This window comes from Myxocyprinus asiaticus, chromosome 42, assembly GCF_019703515.2.
Source record: "Myxocyprinus asiaticus isolate MX2 ecotype Aquarium Trade chromosome 42, UBuf_Myxa_2, whole genome shotgun sequence".
NCBI lineage: Eukaryota > Metazoa > Chordata > Actinopteri > Cypriniformes > Catostomidae > Myxocyprinus > Myxocyprinus asiaticus.
This window is the reverse complement of record NC_059385.1, coordinates 35,079,674-35,099,822: the sequence shown is the minus strand read 5'-3', so window position 1 is coordinate 35,099,822 and position 20,149 is coordinate 35,079,674. Positions and strand designations below refer to the sequence as shown.

The 20,149-nt window shown below is 41.0% G+C and overlaps 1 protein-coding gene across 3 annotated transcripts in view; it reads right to left on the bottom strand.

Moving 5' to 3' along the window:
* Positions 1-20,149, bottom strand: part of LOC127432343 (ankyrin repeat domain-containing protein 55-like) — a 78,832-nt gene that overhangs the window by 51,231 nt on the left and 7,452 nt on the right. Inside the window, exons 2-4 of one of the 3 annotated variants that reach the window (XM_051683284.1) lie at positions 16,439-16,558; positions 9,204-9,334; positions 764-873 (exon numbers count right to left, since the gene is read on the bottom strand). In XM_051683284.1, the coding sequence (XP_051539244.1) occupies positions 764-873; positions 9,204-9,334; positions 16,439-16,558 (361 nt within the window). Of the gene's footprint in view, positions 1-763; positions 874-9,203; positions 9,335-16,438; positions 16,559-20,149 lie in introns of those variants that run through there. The other 2 variants (XM_051683285.1, XM_051683286.1) reach the window with 2 other exon arrangements.

Sequence of the window (20,149 nt, the reverse complement as noted above, 5' to 3'; positions counted from 1 at the left end):
GCATAGCGATCCGCAAGGCGCACACCAGAAGTATACTTTGGCCTTAAGCATGCACACTAAAATGAAAGCTCACTAGCACCATCTTGTGCACCTAGCCAATATGTAAAATGTAAATATTGTGGTGAGGTGAGCAAGAGACAGACACAGTGGGTGTGGTGTCAAGTCTCGGAGAGGCATTTATTGGAAATAATAACAAACATAAAATGTTCATAAATGGGGAAAATAGTGTCCAAGGGGGAAAGTGTCCAAAATAAAGGGGCAATCTGGCATCCTCGCGGTGAAGTGGGGCTCCGATCGGGAATGTGTCCAAGGAATGGCCCAGACTTGAGAAGGGTCCGATGGCCGCACGTGCTCCCCTCCTAGGTCCGTGGCACAGCGCCGTCCTTGGCGGCCTGTCTTTCCAGGCAGGTGAGAGGGAAAGATGACCCGGCCTCTAGCCCGTTGGCCGCAACGTGCTGTCCTCCACAACGATGCATCTAACTCAGCCAAACACTCCCCGCTCTGGCCCTGGGCGTGCGAGGATGCCAGAGTGTGCACACATGAATAATAGAAGCCGGCTCCCCACGAAGATGCACACTCTATGTTTATTTGCCAAAACGAGGCTTATTAATTATGCGCCTTTTCTCTCTCCTGCCCGCTCCCATTGTGAGCCTCCCTCAGAGGCGGGGCGACGATGACGAGAGGTAGGGGTGGTTTATTATGCCACAATATGAGATAATCAATGTCAAATCAGTCAAACAGTTATATTTCTTGCTCTTGTTACCTGAAGTCAGTTTCAGCAGTAGCAGCATGAATTGGCAAGCGTCCATTCTTATCAGGAATGTTCTGTTTAGCTCCGTTCCGAAGCAAACACACACAGCCTTCCAGCCAACCCTGCAGAAGATAACAAAACAGACAAGACCAAATCAAAACGGAGTAAATGTCACTCAAACAACTAGACATGCATTTGATTCAGGCTATCAAAACCATCCTTGTTGAACTTTTTATTGCTCAGAGGCAGCTCTTTCAGAAACTTAAGGAAGTTAGGAGCATTGTTACTTGTAGTTAACTACTCCCCAACACTGGTAAGAGTATAGGAGCGCTAAAATAATATGGATAGCATCAGTGGCAAATTCTCAGGGCCAGCAAAGCCTTTTATGCTGGTCTAACATACCTAATAAATTTAAAAAAATTTCATCCTTTCATTCTCATTCTCCTTTTTGCCTATGTATTTTTAATCACTTTCCAATCCTAATTCATCTACAAAGGAACAGCAAAAACCAAAGATGTTTAACCAGTCAGAATTTATTCCTTGATGTTTACAAGTGAAGCATGATGGCTGTTTCACAAATCGCATGCCAAAGCAGCGCGCGCTCCACCCAGTTAGGCCTTCAACATTTCCACTGAACCCTCAACTGTGCAAGGGCATAGGCATCTAATGTCAGATTGTCAGATTCATCAGCAAATCAGATTGATTTATTTGTTCTTGGTGGGTGTGGTCTTTAGGATATGACCCAGTCGAGGCCTTCTATCTGGCCTTGAGTGATGTAATCACGATTTAAATGATGTATGTAATTAAAAAAAAAAGAGCACGAGATCTACAGTAGCTGACGAGTCAGCTATCATCACTGCCGCTATCGCCAGTAAGAAAGAGATCCTTATGGATTAAAAACCCAAGATGTAAATAGGAAAGGAGGGCTGATTTTCATTTCAAGTAAATTAATAAGTTCTTTTTTAATTGACATATCAACATCAGGAGTTTTCTAAGTGTAAATTAGGCTGCTGGATCATTCAGTGTCGGTTCAAGTTTTGAAAAGTAACCGTGTACCCTTACGAAACAAAATGTATTGCAAGAAACATTTAAATCGCAAATATTATTAGATAACTATTTCCTGGTATTAGACATCCTTGGTTTTGGCTTTTATGCATGGATGTGTTTTTAAAATATCAGCTGGTATTATTCGTTGACTGCGACGTAATGTTTGATGTCCATAGGCATAGGCTGTCTTATTAATCATGAAACTGTGTTATAAATACCCCTCCCCAATCACCAAACCCACCCTAACCCCCAACGAACACCCCTGTGGTCACAAATAGATACAGTGCATCACTGTATAGATAAGTATTCACAGCGCTTCACTTTTTCCACATTTTGTTATGTTACAGCCTTATTCCAAAATAGATTAAATTCATTATTTTCCTCAAAATTCTACAAACAATACCCCATAATGACAATGTGAAAGAAGTTTGTTTGAAATATTTGCAAATTTATATAAAAAAAATAAAATTAAAAAAAAATCACATGTACATAAGTATTCACAGCCTTTGCTCAATACTTTGTTGAAGCACCTTTGGCACCAATTACAGCCTCAAGTCTTTTTGAGCATGATGCTACAAGCTTGGCACACCTATTTTTGGGCAGTTTCTCCCATTCTTCTTTGCAGGACCTCTCAAGCTCCATTAGGTTGGATGGGGAGCATCGGTGCACAGCCATTTTCAGATCTCTCCAGAGATGTTCAATCGGGTTCAAGTCTGGGCTCTGGCTGGGGTACTCAAGGACATTCACAGAGTTGTCCCGTAGCCACTCCTTTGTTATCTTGGCTGTGTGCTTAGGTGTCATTGTCCTCTTGGAAGATGAACCTTCGCCCCAGTCTGTGGTCCAGAGCGCTCTGGAGCAGGTTTTCATCAAGGATGTCTCTGTACATTGCTGCATTCATCTTTCCCTCGATCCTGACTAGTCTCCCAGTTCCTGCTGCTGAAAAACATCCCCACAGCATGATGCTGCCACCACCATGCTTCACTGTAGGGATGGTATTGGCCAGGTGATGAGCGGTGCCTGATTTCCTCCAGACATGACACTTGCCATTCAGGCCAAAGAGTTCAATCTTTGTTTTATCAGACCAGAGAATTTTTGAGTCCTTCAGGTGCCTTTTGGCAAACTCCAGGTGGGCTGTTATGTGCCTTTAACTGAGAAGTGGCTTCCGTCTGGCCACTCTACCATACAGGCCTGATTAGTGGAGTGCTGCAGAGATGGTTGTTCTTCTGGAAGGTTCTCCTCTCTCCACAGAGAAACGCTGGAGTCTGTCAGAGTGACCATCGGGTTCTTGTTCACCTCCCTGACTAAGGCCCTTCTCCCCCGATCGCTCAGTTTGGCCGGGCGGCCAGCTCTAGGAAGAGTCCTGGTGGTTCCAAACTTATTCCATTTACGGATGATGGAGGCCACTGTGCTCACTGGGACCTTCAATACTGCAGAAATATTTCTGTACCCTTCCCCAGGTCTGTGCCTCGATACAATCCTGTCTCGGAGGTCTACAGACAATTCCTTGGACTTCATGGCTTGGTTTGTGCTCTGACATGCACTGTTAACTGTGAGACCTTATATAGACAGGTGTGTGCCTTTCCAAATCATGTCCAATCAACTGAATTTACCACAGGTGAACTCCAATCAAGTTGTAGAAACATCTCAAGGATGATCAGTGGAAACAGGATGCACCTGAGCTCAATTTTGAGTGTCATGGCAAAGGCTGTGAATACTTATGTACATGTGATTTTTTTGTTTTTTATTTTTAATAAATTTGCAAAGATTTCAAACAAACTTCTTTCATGTTGTCATTATGGAGTATTGTTTGTAGAATTTTGAGGAAAATAATGAATTTAATCCATTTTGGAATAAGGCTGTAACATAACAAAATGTGGAAAAAGTGAAGCGCTGTGAATACTTTCCGGATGCACTGTACACACACAAAAATAAAAAATAAAAAAATAATCATATATAATTAAAACAAAACATCTCTCTCCCCAGCCCCTCCCAGAGAGTCCCCAAAAAACACCAAGTAATTACCCCACTTCCTGTCAAACAAATTCTGAACTCCCAGCCTTCCGCTTGACATTCCTTCATAAGCAGCCACTCTCCTCATCTCCGCACACCACTCTGGAAATGAGGGTGCCCTATCTGACTTCCATCCCCTTAAAATAATTTACCTGCCCATCATAATGCTGGTCAGAACCCAGTTTTTTATGTGTTTATCCCCAAAATGTATGACCACCCCATCGCCCAAAACACAAAGTCTGGGGCAGAGTGAAATTCAAGTGCCTAAAACGTCACACAAAAAATTCTGAACATTCAACCAAAATTCCTGAATCTTAACACACCCCCAAAAAGCACTGTGTCACAGTCTGTCTCCCTCATGTTCTTCAAGGACATTTATTTTGAAGTTTTCCCCTGGACTACATCTCCCATAGTTCACTTCCCTCATCACTTCCATCTGCTTCTCATCATCCTCACCTGTATTCCATTCCCTCATTTAGTTCCTTGTGTATAAATCTCCTCTAGTTTTGTTCATCCATTGTCAGTCCTTGAAGTGTTCCGTTGTGTTGTTAGTTTGAGATATATAGCTTTATAGTTTGTTCCACTCCAGTGATTACTATTGTTGAGCTTTTTTGTTTGTTCCACTCAAGCATTTGTTTCCACTCCGCGTTTGTTCTACTCCAACGATTGTTATTAAAGGATTTAAAGTATTTACTCCTGCATCTCCTCTCCTCTCTTCCACTCCAAGTACCCAACATTACAGAAGGACTGACCTGACAAAGACTACTTATCCACTTACCTGTTCCTCCTAACGTCCTCCTCTATTCCAGCGATCCCACTCTCATAGAAAGCCAGACCTTGAAGAGCACATCACTGAGCATGGAGCTAACAGGGGTATTCATGGAACTGTTCAGGCAGGACTTCCCCTCTTGGAATATTCTACCAAGTTCTTCCAACTCACTGCAACAACCACTATATTGGATATGTACCTCAAGTCCATTTATGGTATGGGTTTAAACTATCACCGAACAACAGTGCTTCCGGAGGTGGAGAATCTCTCCCTTGCGGATTATATCCTTGCCACACTGAACATCCATCACCCCTCGCTATATCCATTACCAAGGTTACTCCTCTCCCAACTTTCTCCCCTCACATTGTGGGTTTTGGTGGGAACCCCATGCTACCTCCTCGATCCACGATTTTTTTGTTGAATGAGGCATACTGTATGATCCGACCCCTGAGAACTGCCTTAAGTGCCTCCTAAGCCATGCCCACAGAGGATACTGAGGACCAGTTGGTCTCCATATAAACATTGATTTCAGCCTTTTTCATTTGTTGAAAATCAGGATTTTGCAAAAGGGATACATTATAGCGCCAACTATATCTCTAAACTCACCAGGGCGTGATCTGAGACGAAGATGTTTCCAACTGAACAATCAACAACAGATGAAATGAGGGACTTAGATATAAAAATTAAAAAAACCAATACTAGAATAAATCATGTACTGATGAAAACAAATATTTAGTCCCTACCATTTGAGTTCAAAAGTCTCCAAATATCTGTAAGACCCAAATTTTTACATATCCTGTGAAGCGTCAATGTTGCTCTAGGGGACTTGCACACATTTGCTTCACTATGATCAAGGACTGAGTCCATCAATAGATTAAAGTCTCCTCCCACTATTATATAATGAGGGGTGCCAGTGGCTTGCAACATCCCTTCAAGATCTATAAAAAAGCCCTGATCATCAGCGTTAGGTGTGTAAATATTAGTCAAAATCAACCTTTGCCCCTGAATTTATGCTAAAACAATAATGACTCTTCCTAATTTATCTTTAATCTGTTTGAGACATTTGAACTGTAGATGTTTACTTATCAATGTAATGACTCCCCTGCTCTTACTTGAGCCAGCACTAAAGAAAACATGTCCACCCTATATCTTCCCAAATTTTTCAGCTTCCTGTGGGGAAAGATGTTTTTCTTGAAGAAACACTATATCATATTTCTTACGTTTAAGAAAAGAAATAACCTTCCTTCTTTTTATGGGGTGCCCCAGCCCATTCACATTCCACGTGGAGAGAGACAATCCACTCATATTAACATTTGACATTTTGACATATCAGAAAAAAATAAACTGTGTCAAAAATAAAATTATAAAGACCACATTCCAACATTAGTGCCACAGTCAGACCCCGAACTTCCCCCCAAACAAACAGAAAAAAGAAAAACGTGCGCATTAATCTGACAGTGCCAACTGGCGTCCATCCCTCTAAACTCAAAAAGTCCATGTACGCCAACGAGAGCCCCTGCGACAACTTTGCCATTGGATTGCTCAAGTCCGGTGTTCCTGTACAAATTTTGTGAGACATAATTACATAACAGAGAAAATCTATAAAAAAAACTCCAGCCAATAGGCAGAATAAACACAAAGAACGTGTATATTCATTCACAAAGGTGTCTTCCTCCGCAAAACAAATTCCAGCTGCTCGTGGAACCAGCACGCAAAAAAAAGAAAATTACACAAATAAAAAATTAATAATAAAGCCGTTCAGTTTCCTAGGACAGTCAAATGAATGTTCAGTGATCCGGCTGTTCATGAGTGCAGGAGATGACCTAATCATTCCAATGTCCTGAGAAAAATACTCCACGAAACAAACTCCATCCAATAGGAGGCATAAGCACAAAGAATGAGCAGATTCATCCACAACTGTCCCGAAGGAGTGTTATTCCACAAAACAAACTCCAGCCACTAGGCGGAACCAGCACAAAAAGAAACAAAAAAGGCGCCCAGCTTCCTCAGACAGTCAAGTGGATGTTCAGTGAGTCAGTTCACTTGGAGGCATGTGAGAAACACACCATGATTTACACAGTCCATTGATTTTATGAAAGACGCCACTTGTTGTGGGCATGTAAATATTTTGCGGCCATCCTTAGTATCTATTCTCAATTTGGCCAGGAACTTCAGTGTAAAACAACCCTTTGTCGATGCAAAAGTTTCTTGAAGGAGTGTTATTCCACAAAACATACTCCAGCCGCTAGGCGGAACCAACACAAAAAGAAACAAAAAGGCGCCCATCTTCCTCAGACATTCAAGTGTATGCTCAGCGAGTCAATTCACTTGGGGGCCATATGAAAATCACCAACTGGTTTACTCACCCAATTGTTTCTATGAAAGACAATGCTTGCTGTGGGCATGTAAATATTTTGCGGCTATCCTTAGTATCTATTCTCAGTTTGGCCGGGAACATCAGTGCAAAAGTGATCTTCCATTGATGTAAGAGTTTCTTGCATTCCTTGAATCGATCACGTTTCTCTCTTGTCGAATTCGCAAAGTCTGGGAACAAGAAAATGTTGTGGTTCTTCCAAGAAAGCCTTTCTTTACTCCTCGCCTCGCGTAACACTAGATTTTATCAGATGATCTCAGAAGTTTGGCCAGAATTGATCGGGGCCTGTCTCCCTCAGCGGATCGCAGAGCCGGAACTCTGTGAGCTTGCTCTATTTCCAGCTTATGGCCTGTTATGTCGAGCAGACTCGGAAAGAGCCCGTCCAGGAATTCCATCATATTCTGACCCTTTGCTCCCTCAGGAATTCCAACAATTCAAATGTTATTCTGTCGGTTACGGTTCTCCAAATCTTCCAGCTTCTCCCAGATGTGCTCCAAATCCACCTTGGTCGCTAGTGGATTATCAGCTAATTCCCTCTCCGATGACTCCAGATAATTTATCCATTTCTCGACATCACCCACATTTCGTCTCCATGGCAGTGATCAATCGACGTATTACAGCAAGCTCCTCCAAGTCAGCAATGACCTTTGTCAGCATTGCCGACACGTTCATCAATTGTCGCCGAATTTCCTTCACCTCACCGGCCAATTCGACTCCCGGGCTTGCGGCCTGCTAATCGGGGGCTTCAGCTTGAGCACGTAAGTGTCTTTTAATGTCTCCAGAGACTGAGGATTTTGAATTATTTGACATATTGTCTTCCTAAAACAGTTAAGAATCAGGGTGTATCGGATCTCACCGATTTATGACACAAAAAGTATTAAAAGTAGCAAAGTGTGCAGAGCTCGCCGTTCACACATCCGAACCTCGCATGGTGCCACGCGACTCCCGAAACTGTTTTCTTAATGGCATGAATCGCACTGAAGTCCTAGACTTAAAATGCACATGCCGCCACTGGATAGCATAGATCAGATAATTCGGTCTTGGAAGAATTTGATGAGAAATGTTAATTTAATTTTTTTCTTATTGCAGACATTTTGGCAAATCTGATCGCAGTTTAGACGTTGTTGAGATCTCTTCTGAAACTATAGTAGACATACATTTAATGTTATTACTGTCTTGGAGAAACAATCGAGTCATTAAAGAGATCACATTTGTAATTTTTTTTTCCTATGGGAAGCCTACACCAGCATAAATTTCCATTCTGATTCAGATTGATTCATGCTGGTTAATGCTGATTTAGTTGGTGGAGTTTCATAGCCATGCTGTTCTTCAGTAAAAATGTTGCACTGTACGGTGACCTGCAGTTGTTACCTTATTAAGCTATTTCTATTCAATCTAACCCTTATATTTAGTTTTATTGGTGTAGCCTAATGTATTTAGGTTAATTAAGTCGTGTAAAATTTTAACTTTTAGCTCAGTGGTAAAATACGCTGGCTACCACCCCTGGAGTTCGCTAGTTCGCTAGTTCGAATCCCAGGGCGTGCTGAGTGACTCCAGCCAGGTCTCCTAAGCAACCAAATTGGCCCAGTTGCTAGGGAGGGTAGAGTCACATGGGGTAACCTCCTCATGGTCACTATAATGTGGTTTGTTCTCGGTGGGGCGCATGGTGAATTGAGCGCGGATGCCACGGTGGATGGCGTGAAGCCTCCACACGCACTATGTCTCCGTGGCAACGCGCTCAACAAGCCACGTGATAAGAAACACAGGTTGACTGTCTCAGATGCGGAGGCAACTGGGAATCGTCCTCCGCCACCCGGACTGAGGCGAATCACTATGCAACCACAAGGACTTGGGTTGGCACATTGGGAATTGGGCATTCCAAATTGGGGAGAAAAAGGGGAAAAATCCCCCCAAAAAAAAAACACACACACAAAAAAAAAAAAAACTTGAATCAAACCAGTCAACTTAGATTTAACCACATGAATCACATTTTGTAGGTTACATTTTTTCAATGTGGTCACCCATAATGGTCTTTCTGGTGAAGCTGGTTGACCAAGGAACTGTGGCTTATTAAGCTAGATATGAAGCCTGGTGTGGACACCAGCAAACCAGCATCCCTTGAGACCAGCATCCAAAACACAACATATACTGTTCATGAACATGGTGAAGAATCACAATACACCAAGGCAGAAATATAAATTGGCTTAGTCAGTTCATTTTTTGTACTGAACTGTCCTTCGAGAGGTTTGTACCAGGTATGTTGCTAGAGAGAGGGATGTCCGTCCACAAGCATCTTGTGTATTGATGGAAGCTCCCATCTTCAGCAGCAGTTTCACCGTATCAACCTGTCTTCCGGAGACCGCATGCATCAGTGGGGTGGAGCCTGTCATCAAGACATAAGGGAGTCATAAGCACTTCATAGCAGTGCTTATTAAAATGAAGTTGCAAATGTAAGTTTGGGAGCAACTTGTTCATCTCATCCTTTCAATCATACTGTATTTCAAGGACATATAAGTGGCTGCTTAACTCCTTCCTCCTCCCCATCTCCACCTCTATGTCTTAACACCTACATCTTTTATAATTATAAACTCTTTATTACTTTACTTTCTTTGCTTTAGTCAGATAGTCCAGGGGGGATCTCAGAGCTCAAGCCAAGTCCCATGTTTGAACCCCTCTGTTTTGGACAGCATGTCAAATTAGTTTACCTTATCATGCTCTTAGATTATATAAAGCAGTAAACTTGTGAAATGTAGGTTAAATCTACTGTAATCTGCTGAAATGCTTTTCTAATGAAAGTGTGACTGGTTCTTGCATGGGCAAAACTGCCCATGCAAGATAACAGGTACTTTTTCTGCCTTCTAAAGAATGGGCCATTGCATTTGCTTGGTTGAATGTGATCACCTCTGAAATGTTTATTGGCTACATGCTTTTTTACAGAAAAGTGTCTAAAATGGGAACGCACTGTCTTAACTGTATAGAGTGATATCTGGCTAGGCCTATTGCACATATTTCAGGCTCTGGCTTGGATGGTCTTTTAAAATTTAGAAGCATAACCAATAAATTACACACTAGTTACTGTTGTTGGCTGATTGGTTTTGTAATAACATTTTATCATGTAATCCATAAAAAGTAACTGTAATCTTATTCTTCACATTTTATTAGTATTTTCATAATCTTGATATTTGTAATATGATTACATTATCCAGATTACATGTACCGGTAATCTATTACTAACCAACAATAAAGCCCAAGCTATACTTTGATCAGATGGAAACACTAAGTTTCTGTGTATATATACAGTCTATAACAAATTGTAATATTGAAGAAGGGAGCTGAGTCATATTTAGTGACCAAAATAGAGACCTGTCTCTTTTCATTTGGGCCAATAAGCAACCACCCAGAACACCCTGGCAACTGCATAGCATTGTGCTCAAAACACTGTTAAAACAACTTAACAACAGCAAAGCAACAATCTTACAACCAACTAGAGATGCTAACAACAGCATAGCAATGTGCTACAAACACAGAAAACAACTTAGCAACAACTTAGCAACATAGTTACAACCTGGCAACCACATACTGTAGCAATGCACTAAAACACACAGCAGATCACCTTGACAACTGCATAGCATGCCCCAACAACCATCCAGAACACCCTAGTAAACACATACATACACATCAATGTGCTAAAAGCAAATAGGACACTTTAGTTTATAAAATAAATATTGATAGACATTTTTTATGAGTGCTGATAATTATTCATACACATCGCACCTAGGTGTAAAAGGTAAACGCGTTTGATTAACTTTTATATGAACAGGTTTCCTGGAAAGGCGGGAGACTGATAACACATTACTTAATTATTATTTCACAGCTTTCATAATGTTTAAGCCTAAATTTATCAAATTAATTCATCAAAAAACTTTTTTGTTTTGTTTTTGTGATTTAACATTTTTTATTACTGATTCTTGCATCAAACACATAAAAGCAAAACATAATTACACGGAATCAACATTTATCTCCCACTACCACCCTTCCATACCGAGTGCAAATGCGAGATAACGGGGTGTAACTTAACTTCTTGGTTAGTTTGATAGAAAGGCTTTGCAATGGCGAAATAGGGGCAAGAACTTCCTGTTCAATACAAAACCAGGGAGTGGCTCTCTCAGGTGGAAGCGACCAATGAGCCAAATGTCTGAGACCGAATGCATAATAATAAATCAAAATCTTGGGTAGGCCTAGCCCGCCTTTGTCAATCGGCCTATGTAATTTGTTGAAATGCAATCTGGGACGTTTACCATTCCAAATGAAGGTCTTCGCTATACTATCAAATTGCTTGAAATAAGAGAGGGGGACATCTACAGGGAGAGACTGTAGCAAGTAGTTGAATTTTGGAATACAGTTCAACATTAACCTTCCCTATCATAGATAAATGTAATGAAGCCCACCTGCCCACATCGCTCGAAAATCTTTTTATTAATGGGTCAAAATTAACTCTAACTAAATCACGCAAATTTGCCAGGAATAAAATACCCAAATACTTGATGCCCTGTTTGGGCCACTGGAAGGTGCCTGGTTGAAAAGCCATTACTGGGCAGTATGCTGTCAGAGCCAAAGCTTTGGATTTAGACCAATTAGGAATAGGAATTAATAATTCTGTGGAGGCAAGGCATAGATCTAATGGGGTCAGAGACGAATAATAAAATATAATCTGCATAAAGCAAAAGCTTATGCGCCACCCCTCCCGCCATCACCCCTGGAAAATCATCCTCCTTTCTTATCGTGGCTGCTAATGGTTCCAGGGCAAGACAGAACAATAAAGGGGAAAGAGGGCAACCTTGCCGAGTGTCCCTGTCCAGAGTAAAATAATCTGAAATGAATCCATTTGTTTGTACCGCTGCTACCAGGTATCTATAAAGTAACTTAATCCATTCAATAAAAGTATTTCTGAACTTGTATATTTCTAAAATCTTAAAAAGACAATCCCATTCTACCATATCAAATGCCTTTTCGGTGTCAAGTGAGATGGCAGCGACTGGAGACTGATCATTCGCCACTGACCGCATGAAATTGATGAAACGCCTTATGTTATCAGAAGAGCTACGACCCCGAATAAACCCCACTTGATCTATATGTAGAGATGTCATAATTTAATCGATTAGCTTGAATTGTTGACAAAATTTTAACATCTAGCTGAATCAGGGAAATTGGGCGGTAACTCTTACACTTGCTTGGATCTTTGTCCTTTTTAAGAATCAGACTGATCCGGGCTTGTGTCATGGTTGGCGGAAGCTTTCCATTCTTTAATGATTCCGTATAAACTTCTAGCAAAAGTGGAGCCAGTTCTGTAACATAAGATCTAAAAAAATCAGCAGCAAAACCATCTGGCCCTGGAGCCTTGCCTGTAGGTAAAGCCTTAATTACCTCATCAAGCTCCTCCAAGTTTATCTCAGAATCAAGGGAATTTTTTTGCTCAGTCATCAGTTTAGGGAGATCTAATGATTCCACAAAGTTTCTAATATCCTCATCAGTAGACGAAGATGTGGGACTATAAAGATCAAGATAGAATTCTTTAAAAGCATTATTAATATCAATGAGAGAGGTAAATATTTCACCACTAGCAGTTTTCACTGAGGGAATGGTAGAAAAAGCCTCTCTCTGCTTTATATATCTAGCCAAAAGCTTCCCTGCTTTGTCCCCCGACTCAAAGTATGACTGTCTTGCCCTGAATAATCAAAACTCCACTTTCCGTGACAAAATAGTATTATATCTGTATTTCAATTGGGTCTATTCCCTGAGGCCATCAGATGACATACGGCGCTTCAGCTCTGCCTCTGCACTTTTCCCTTCCAACTCCACAAGTTCTCGTGCTTTGGATTTTTTGATGAATGAGGCATACTGTATGATCCGGCCCCTAAGAACCACCTTAAGTGCCTCCCAAGCCACGCCCACAGAGGATACTGAGGACCAGTTGGTCTCCATATAAACATTGATTTCAGCCTTTAACATTTGCTGAAAATCAGGACTTTGCAAAAGGGATACATTAAAGTGCCAACTATATGATTTATTTTTCTCTGTATGTGGCAACACCTCTAAACTCACCAGGGCGTGATCTGAGACTAAGATGTTTCCAATTGAACAATCAACAGCAGATGAAATTAGGGACTTAGATATTAATATTTATATATATATATATATATATATATATATATATATATATATATATATATATATATATATATATATATATATATATACAAATCTATTCTAGAATAAATCTTATGGACTGATGAAAAAAATTTATAGTCCCTACCAGATGGGTTCAAAAGTCTCCAAATATCTGTGAGACCAAGATTTTTACACATCCTTGTGAAGTGTCAATGTTGCTGTAGGGGGCTTGCACACATTTGCTTCAATATGATCAAGGACTGAGTCCATTAAAATATTAAAGTCTCCTCCCAATATTCTATCATGAAGGGTGCCAGCGGCTTGCAACATCCCTTCAAGATCTATAAAGAAGCCCTGATCATCAATGTTAGATGCATAATTATTAGCCAAAATCAACCTATGCCCCTGAATTTCTGCTAAAACAATAATGACTTCCTATTTTATCTTTAATCTGTTTGAGACATTTGAGTTGTAGATGTTTACTTATCAATATAATGACTCCCCTGCTCTTAATTGAGCCAGCACTGAAGAAAACATGTCCACCCCATATCTTCCCAAATTTTTCAGCTTCCTGCGGGGAAAGATGCGTTTCTTGAAGAAACACTATATCATATTTCTTACATTTAAGAAAAGAAATAACCTTCCTTCTTTTATGGGGTGCCCCAACCCATTCACATTCCACGTGGAGAGAGACAATCCACTCATATTAACGTGACATTTTGACATATGAGAAAAAATTAATTGTGTGTCAAAAACAAGATTATTAAGGACCACATTCCCCATTAGTGCAACAAACCCCGAACTTCCCCCTGAACCAAACAAACAGAAAAAAGAAAAACGTGCGCATTAATCCCGCGCACAACAGCGCCAACCACCGTCCATCCCTCTAAACTCAAACAGTCCATGTAAGCCCACGAGAGTCCCTGCAACAACTTTGCCATCGGACTGCTCAAGTCCGGTGCTTCTATAAAAATTCTGCGAGACAAAATTACATAACATAAAATACTCTGTAAAACACACTCCAGCCAATATTCAGCATAAATACAAAGAACGTGTAGATTAATTCACAGAACAGTCTCAAATGTGTGTTCCTCCACAAAACAAGCTCCAGCCGCTAGCGGAACCAGCACAAAAAAACAAAACAAAAAAAAGCCGCCATTCAGTTTCCTCGGGCAATGTTCAGTGAGCCGGCTGTTGCAGCAGATGACGTCTGGGAACAAGAAAATGTTGTGATTCTTCCAAGAAAGCTTGCCCTCGCCTCGCATAACACAAGATCTTTATCGGATGATCTCTGAAATTTGGCCAGAATTGATTGGGGCCTGTCTCCCACAGCGGATCTCTGTGCTGGGACTCTGTGAGCTTGCTCGATTTCCAACTTGTGGCCTGTTATGTCAAGCAGACTCGGGAAGAGCTCATCTTGGAATTTAACCATATCTCGGCCTTCTTCGTTCTCAGGAATTCCAACAATTCGGACTTTGTTTTGCCGATTACGATTTTCAAGGTCTTTCAACTTTTCCCAAACGCGTTCCACATCTATCTTGGTCGATAACGGGTTAGCAGCTAAATCTGTCTCCGATGACTCCAGATAATCGATCCGTTTCTCAACAGCCCTCATTCTTGTAACCAACCCAGAGAATTTCATCACCATGGACGTGATCATTCGACGTTTTACAGAAAGATCCTCCAAGTCTGCAATGACTTTCGGCAGTATTGCCGACATACTCGACAGTTGACACTGAATCTCTCCCGCCGCACCATTCAAACTGAGCCCCTGGTCGCCCTGTCTGGTGTATCAGCTTGAGCACATAAGTGTCTTTTAATGTCTCCAGATCCTGAGGATTTTTAATTCTTTTACATATTGTCTTCATTATGGGATAGAGTGTTTATCTCACAGAAATTATTAAAAACTAGCAAAGTGTGCAGAGCTTGCCATTCACATGTCCGACCCTCGCATGGCGCCAAGCGAACTCCATCAAAAAGCAAATTTAAACGTACATGAGCAGTTTCTTGTCTTCCCAAGTGGAGACAGAGACGATGCAACACATGCTATCTGGTGCGCGCTTCGCTTGTGATTTTGATTTAGATTCTTGATTCACAAAACAAATCATTCAGAATGCTTTTTGGATCAATCTGATCAATTCAAAATAATCAAATTTAAAGTCCAAAGAAATATTTATACTCAAATAAAGTGCAAATATTGTAAATTGTACTTAAGTACAGTAACAAAGTATCTGTACTTTGTTACTACACATCCCTGTTGCTTTCACAAAGGGTAATCATAAAGATGTGTGAAGATGTAATCACTGCTAAACTTCAGGAGAACTGAAGAACTTCAGAAACAACAACAGTGGATGTTCGCGTCAAGAGCACGTGTGAGGAGGCCAGGAGATACTTGCATTTGTGTAACTCGAGTCTGAAGGAATATAAAGACATACACTATATGGCCAAAAGTTTGTGGACATCATATGTGCTTGAACATTTGATTTCAAAACCTTAGGCATCAATTTCCCCCTTTGCTGTAATAACAGCTTCCACTCTTTTGGGAAGGCTTTCCACTATACTGTATGTAGTAACATGGCTGCAGGGATTTTCTCTCATTCAGACACAAGGCTATCAGTAAGGTCAGGAACTGATGTTGGTCGATGGGGCCTGACTTACAGTTGCTGTTCCAGTTCACCCCAAAAGTGATCAGTGGGGTTCAGGTCTGGGCTTTGTGCAGGCCAGTCAATTTCTTCCACGCCAGACAGTACACCATTTTTTTATGGACCTCACTTTGTTCACAGGGGCATTGTCATGCTGGAACAGAAAAGGGCTATCCCCAAACAGTTGCCACAAATTTGGAAGCACACAAATCCCAAGCCATTACATAAAGAAACATTAAGATTTTTCTTTACTGGATTTAATGGAGTAACCAAATTCGTTGATTAGAAGAGGGTGTCCACAAACTTTTGGCCATATAGTGTATTTATGGGTCTAAACTCATGAAGAGAAATAGTCCAGTATCACATAGCATTTGTAGTGTGCATGCACCAACCACCTGTGTTTACACGCACAGTCAGATTAAGTACTGTATACTTTGAAAGGCTAACGCTCGACTGTATGCAGACACTAAGCGTTCGCATCAAAACCTAAGTATACTTTGGGCTTTAACATAACCATATAAAGCCTGAGAGGCTGAGTTCCCTGTAGGGAACAACTCCAGGCTCCTTTCAGTCATCTACTGCTAAGCTCGTCACCTCGATGCTAGGGTGTTATGGGTGGTTTCCACGGTGTTGCTGTGTAGTCGCATGATTTGCAATGTGTACTTTTCAAAGAATACCTTCACCATCACAGCACTCGAGGATGGAGGGGTCCTCTCGTATGGTGGCGGTCAGCAAGTTGACATCACCGTTTGCTGCTGCCTGGTACACCATATTCAGATCGATCTCCTCAGCAGCATCTGAGAGGAACACACAGACACATGATGCAATAACTTGAATCACAATAACGTGTGTATGCACGCGTTCATGCGTGCTCATCCAATGCTGGAAACTGACACATTTGTACTTGGATAAATATGTGATTAGTCTGTCTTTTCATGAGAAAGAAGGCAGCCTATCAATGCTACAAGAAATTTTAGGTAACTTTAGATTCATCAGCAACACATGTCTTTCAAGACATCTACATTGTGTTTGAAATTGAGATACCTAAATCAAAGAGTCATGAGAAGCATGTGTTAAAGGTATGGGCTTTCCCATAGGCAACAAAAATCAATCTCTTGTTTAAAGGGATAGTTCATCCAAAAAAGCTTCAAAGATCTGGTCACCATTCACTTGCATTGTAAGGACCAACAGAGCTGAAATATTCTTCTAAAAACCTTCATTTGTTTTCTGCAGAAGACAGAAAATCATACACATCTGGGATGGCATGAGGGTGAGGAAATGATAAGAGAATTTTCATTTTTGGTGAACTATACCTTTAAGTCTCATTTCAGTGGCGAATTCTCATGGCCAGCAAAGCCTTCTCTGCTGGCCTAGCATGCCAAATAAATAAATATTTTTCATCCTTTCATTCTCAATCACCTTTTTGCCTATGTATTTTTAATAGCTTTCCACTCATAATTAATCTACAAACAAATAGAGAAAAACTAAAAGTTTATCCAGTCAGAATTTATTCCTTGATGCTTACAAGCAAGGTGTGACAACTTTTACAAATCGCATGCCCGAAGCAGCGCGTGAGTCTGAGCTTCACCCCGTCAGGCCTTCAGAATTTCTTCAGAATCCCTCAACAGTGCAAATGAATGAGCAACTAAAGTCAGATTGTCAGATTGTCCGATTCATCAGCCAATCAGATTGATTTATTTGTTCTTTAGGATATGTCCCGGTCGAGGCCTTCTAGCTGGCCTTGAGTGACACAATCACGCTTTAAGTGATGAACGTAATTTGAAAGCGAAGACCGCGAGCTCTGTCTGACGAGTCGGCTGTCATCACTGCTGGTATTGCCATTGAGAAAGAGATCCTTATGGATTTAAAAACACGAAATGTTCTGCATGACTGTGTGATTGCTTAATTTATTAAACAGGAAAGGAGGACTGATTTTCACTTCAAGCAAATTGGTAAGTGCTTTTTGCATTGTTATAGTAACATCAGGAGTTTTCTAAGTGTAAATTAGGCTGCTTGAGCATTCAGTGTTGGATCAAGTTTTGATAAGTAGTGCTGCGTTCCATTCAACTCGGAAAGTCGGATTTTACAAATTCCTACTAGCAAAAGTGCAATGGAATGCATCTTTAAGTCAGAATTACAACTTGTAGGCTCGTGCAGAAATTCTCAACTCCGATTTCGCTGAGATGCAGGGGCATGATGTCACACAAACATTTGGACACTCAGGGAGATATACAAAGTAAGTGATAAACATTCACTTTATTAATTAATATCGATAAATGAGTTCGTTTCCACATTACATGATATTAAAGCTTGTTTAACAAATGCCTGCAGAAACATGTGAACACCTGAACACAAATGCTAGCTGTGGTGGCGGGGGCGTGGTCAAGTGTCCGTCTGGAGAGAAAGCGGTAAGGGCGCTTGTACCTGAGCTAGATTATGTTTAACACCTGCTTCTAATTACAGTGAGCATGGGGAGAGCGGCATATAAGCAGCCTCGCCACCAGCAGAGAGAGAGAGAGAGTCTGGCACAAGGAAGGCCACGGTGCTCCTGAAGCTGTTACGTTCATTCTGTTGTATTTGTGAAGCTGATGTTTTTAAGTGACTACGTGTTGTAAAGCACTGAATTGGCCGATTAAAAGTCTTACCTGAGCCTGGAAAACCCTCTTCCCTGTGTTCTCCTTCCCTTCTGCTGTGAAGTTTGTTACACTAGCGCTGCAGCATTGTTTATCAGTTGGGTTGCTAGGAGACATCTCTAATGAGAGTCAAACCCCTGCTAAGCAAACGGGAGCGTTGCAGTTTTGTTTCCTTAAACGTCATCTTCCGAATATCGGGGAATGGAATGCATTTATGGTCGGAGATATCAAGTAGGAAAATCCCACATCCAACTTGAATGGAACGCAGCATAACCATGTACCTGACGAAACTAAATTTATTGCAAGCAACATTTAAATTGCAAATATTATTAGATAGAATTTTTCAGGTATTATAGACCTCCTTGGTAGATTCATATAAAAAAATTATGATTTTTGAATGTCTGTTCGGGAGACGTTCATTTCACAAAACAGTCATGCTGCAGTTAAAATGAGGCTTGCTTGAGCATTAAGTGTCGTTTCAAGTTCTGGCTTTCCTGCGTGGATGTGTTTTTAAAATGTCAATTGGTATTATTATTTAGCTGCGACATAATGTATGATGCTCAAAGGCATAGGGTGTCTTATTCATTGTAAAACTATGTTTTCTTAATGGCATGAATCACACTGAAGGCCTAGACTTAAAATGCACAGCCCGCCACTGTGTTTCTCAGATGTTTCTACTGAAAAAAAGAACCCAGTAATCTCACGTGTCTCCTCTAGAGTTTGAGAGCTCTCAATACTTTCTCAAACTGTGCTCTGATTTGCCAAGTAAGTCTGTATTCAAAAGTCAGAGTTCTCAATATGATCTCAAACATTGCTCATAAAATAATTTATAACTGTATTTATCACATGTTATACATTTGCACATATACAGTGAAATTCTTTTTTTTTCACATATCCCAGCTAAGCTGGGGTCAGAGTGCAGGGTCAGCCATGATACAGCACCTCTGGAGCAGATAGGGTCAAGGGCCTTGCTCAAGGGCCCAACAGTGGCATCTTGGCAGTGCTGGGGCTTGAACCCCCAACCTTCTGATCAGTAACCGAGAGCCTTAACTGCTGAGCCACCACTGTCCCCCAAAAGCTATGTTATAACAACTGACTCTTTTGTGTTAATAGCAACCTATGAGCAATAAATTATCTTCTAAGCTGCCAATGTACCAATACCAATGTACAACAAGGTCAAAAAGTCTGAGACCACTGGTGAAAATGCTTCTATTTTGCATTTTTATAAATAAAAGTGTAATTTGAGTGAAAAGTTTAATTAGTATTTGGTTCTGATGGAGAGACGTGACGCCATGCGAGAAGCAGACGTGTGAGCGACTAGCTCTGCGCACTTTGCTAGTTTTTGAATTATTTTCATGTCATAATTCGATTCGATACAGCCAGTTACATATTTGCTCTTTGAGGTAAACATGGCAAAGAAGTCAAAATCCTCAGACTCTGGAGACATTAAAAGAGACTTATGTGTTCAAGCTGACACCCCCGAACAAGCCGCGAGCCGGGACTCGATTTGGAAGGCACGTCGGGAGAAGAAATCCAGTCAACTGTCCAACATCTCTGTGATGCTGACGAAGGTTGTTGCTGACTTGGAAGATCTCGCTGTAATACGTCGATCTATTACGGCGTTGGAAACAAAATTCTCTAAGTTGGTCACAAGAGTGTCAGATGTTGAGAAACGGATCGATTATCTGGAGTCATCGGAAAGGGAATTATTCGCTAATCCGCCCGCAACCAAAACAGACTTGGAATACATTTTGG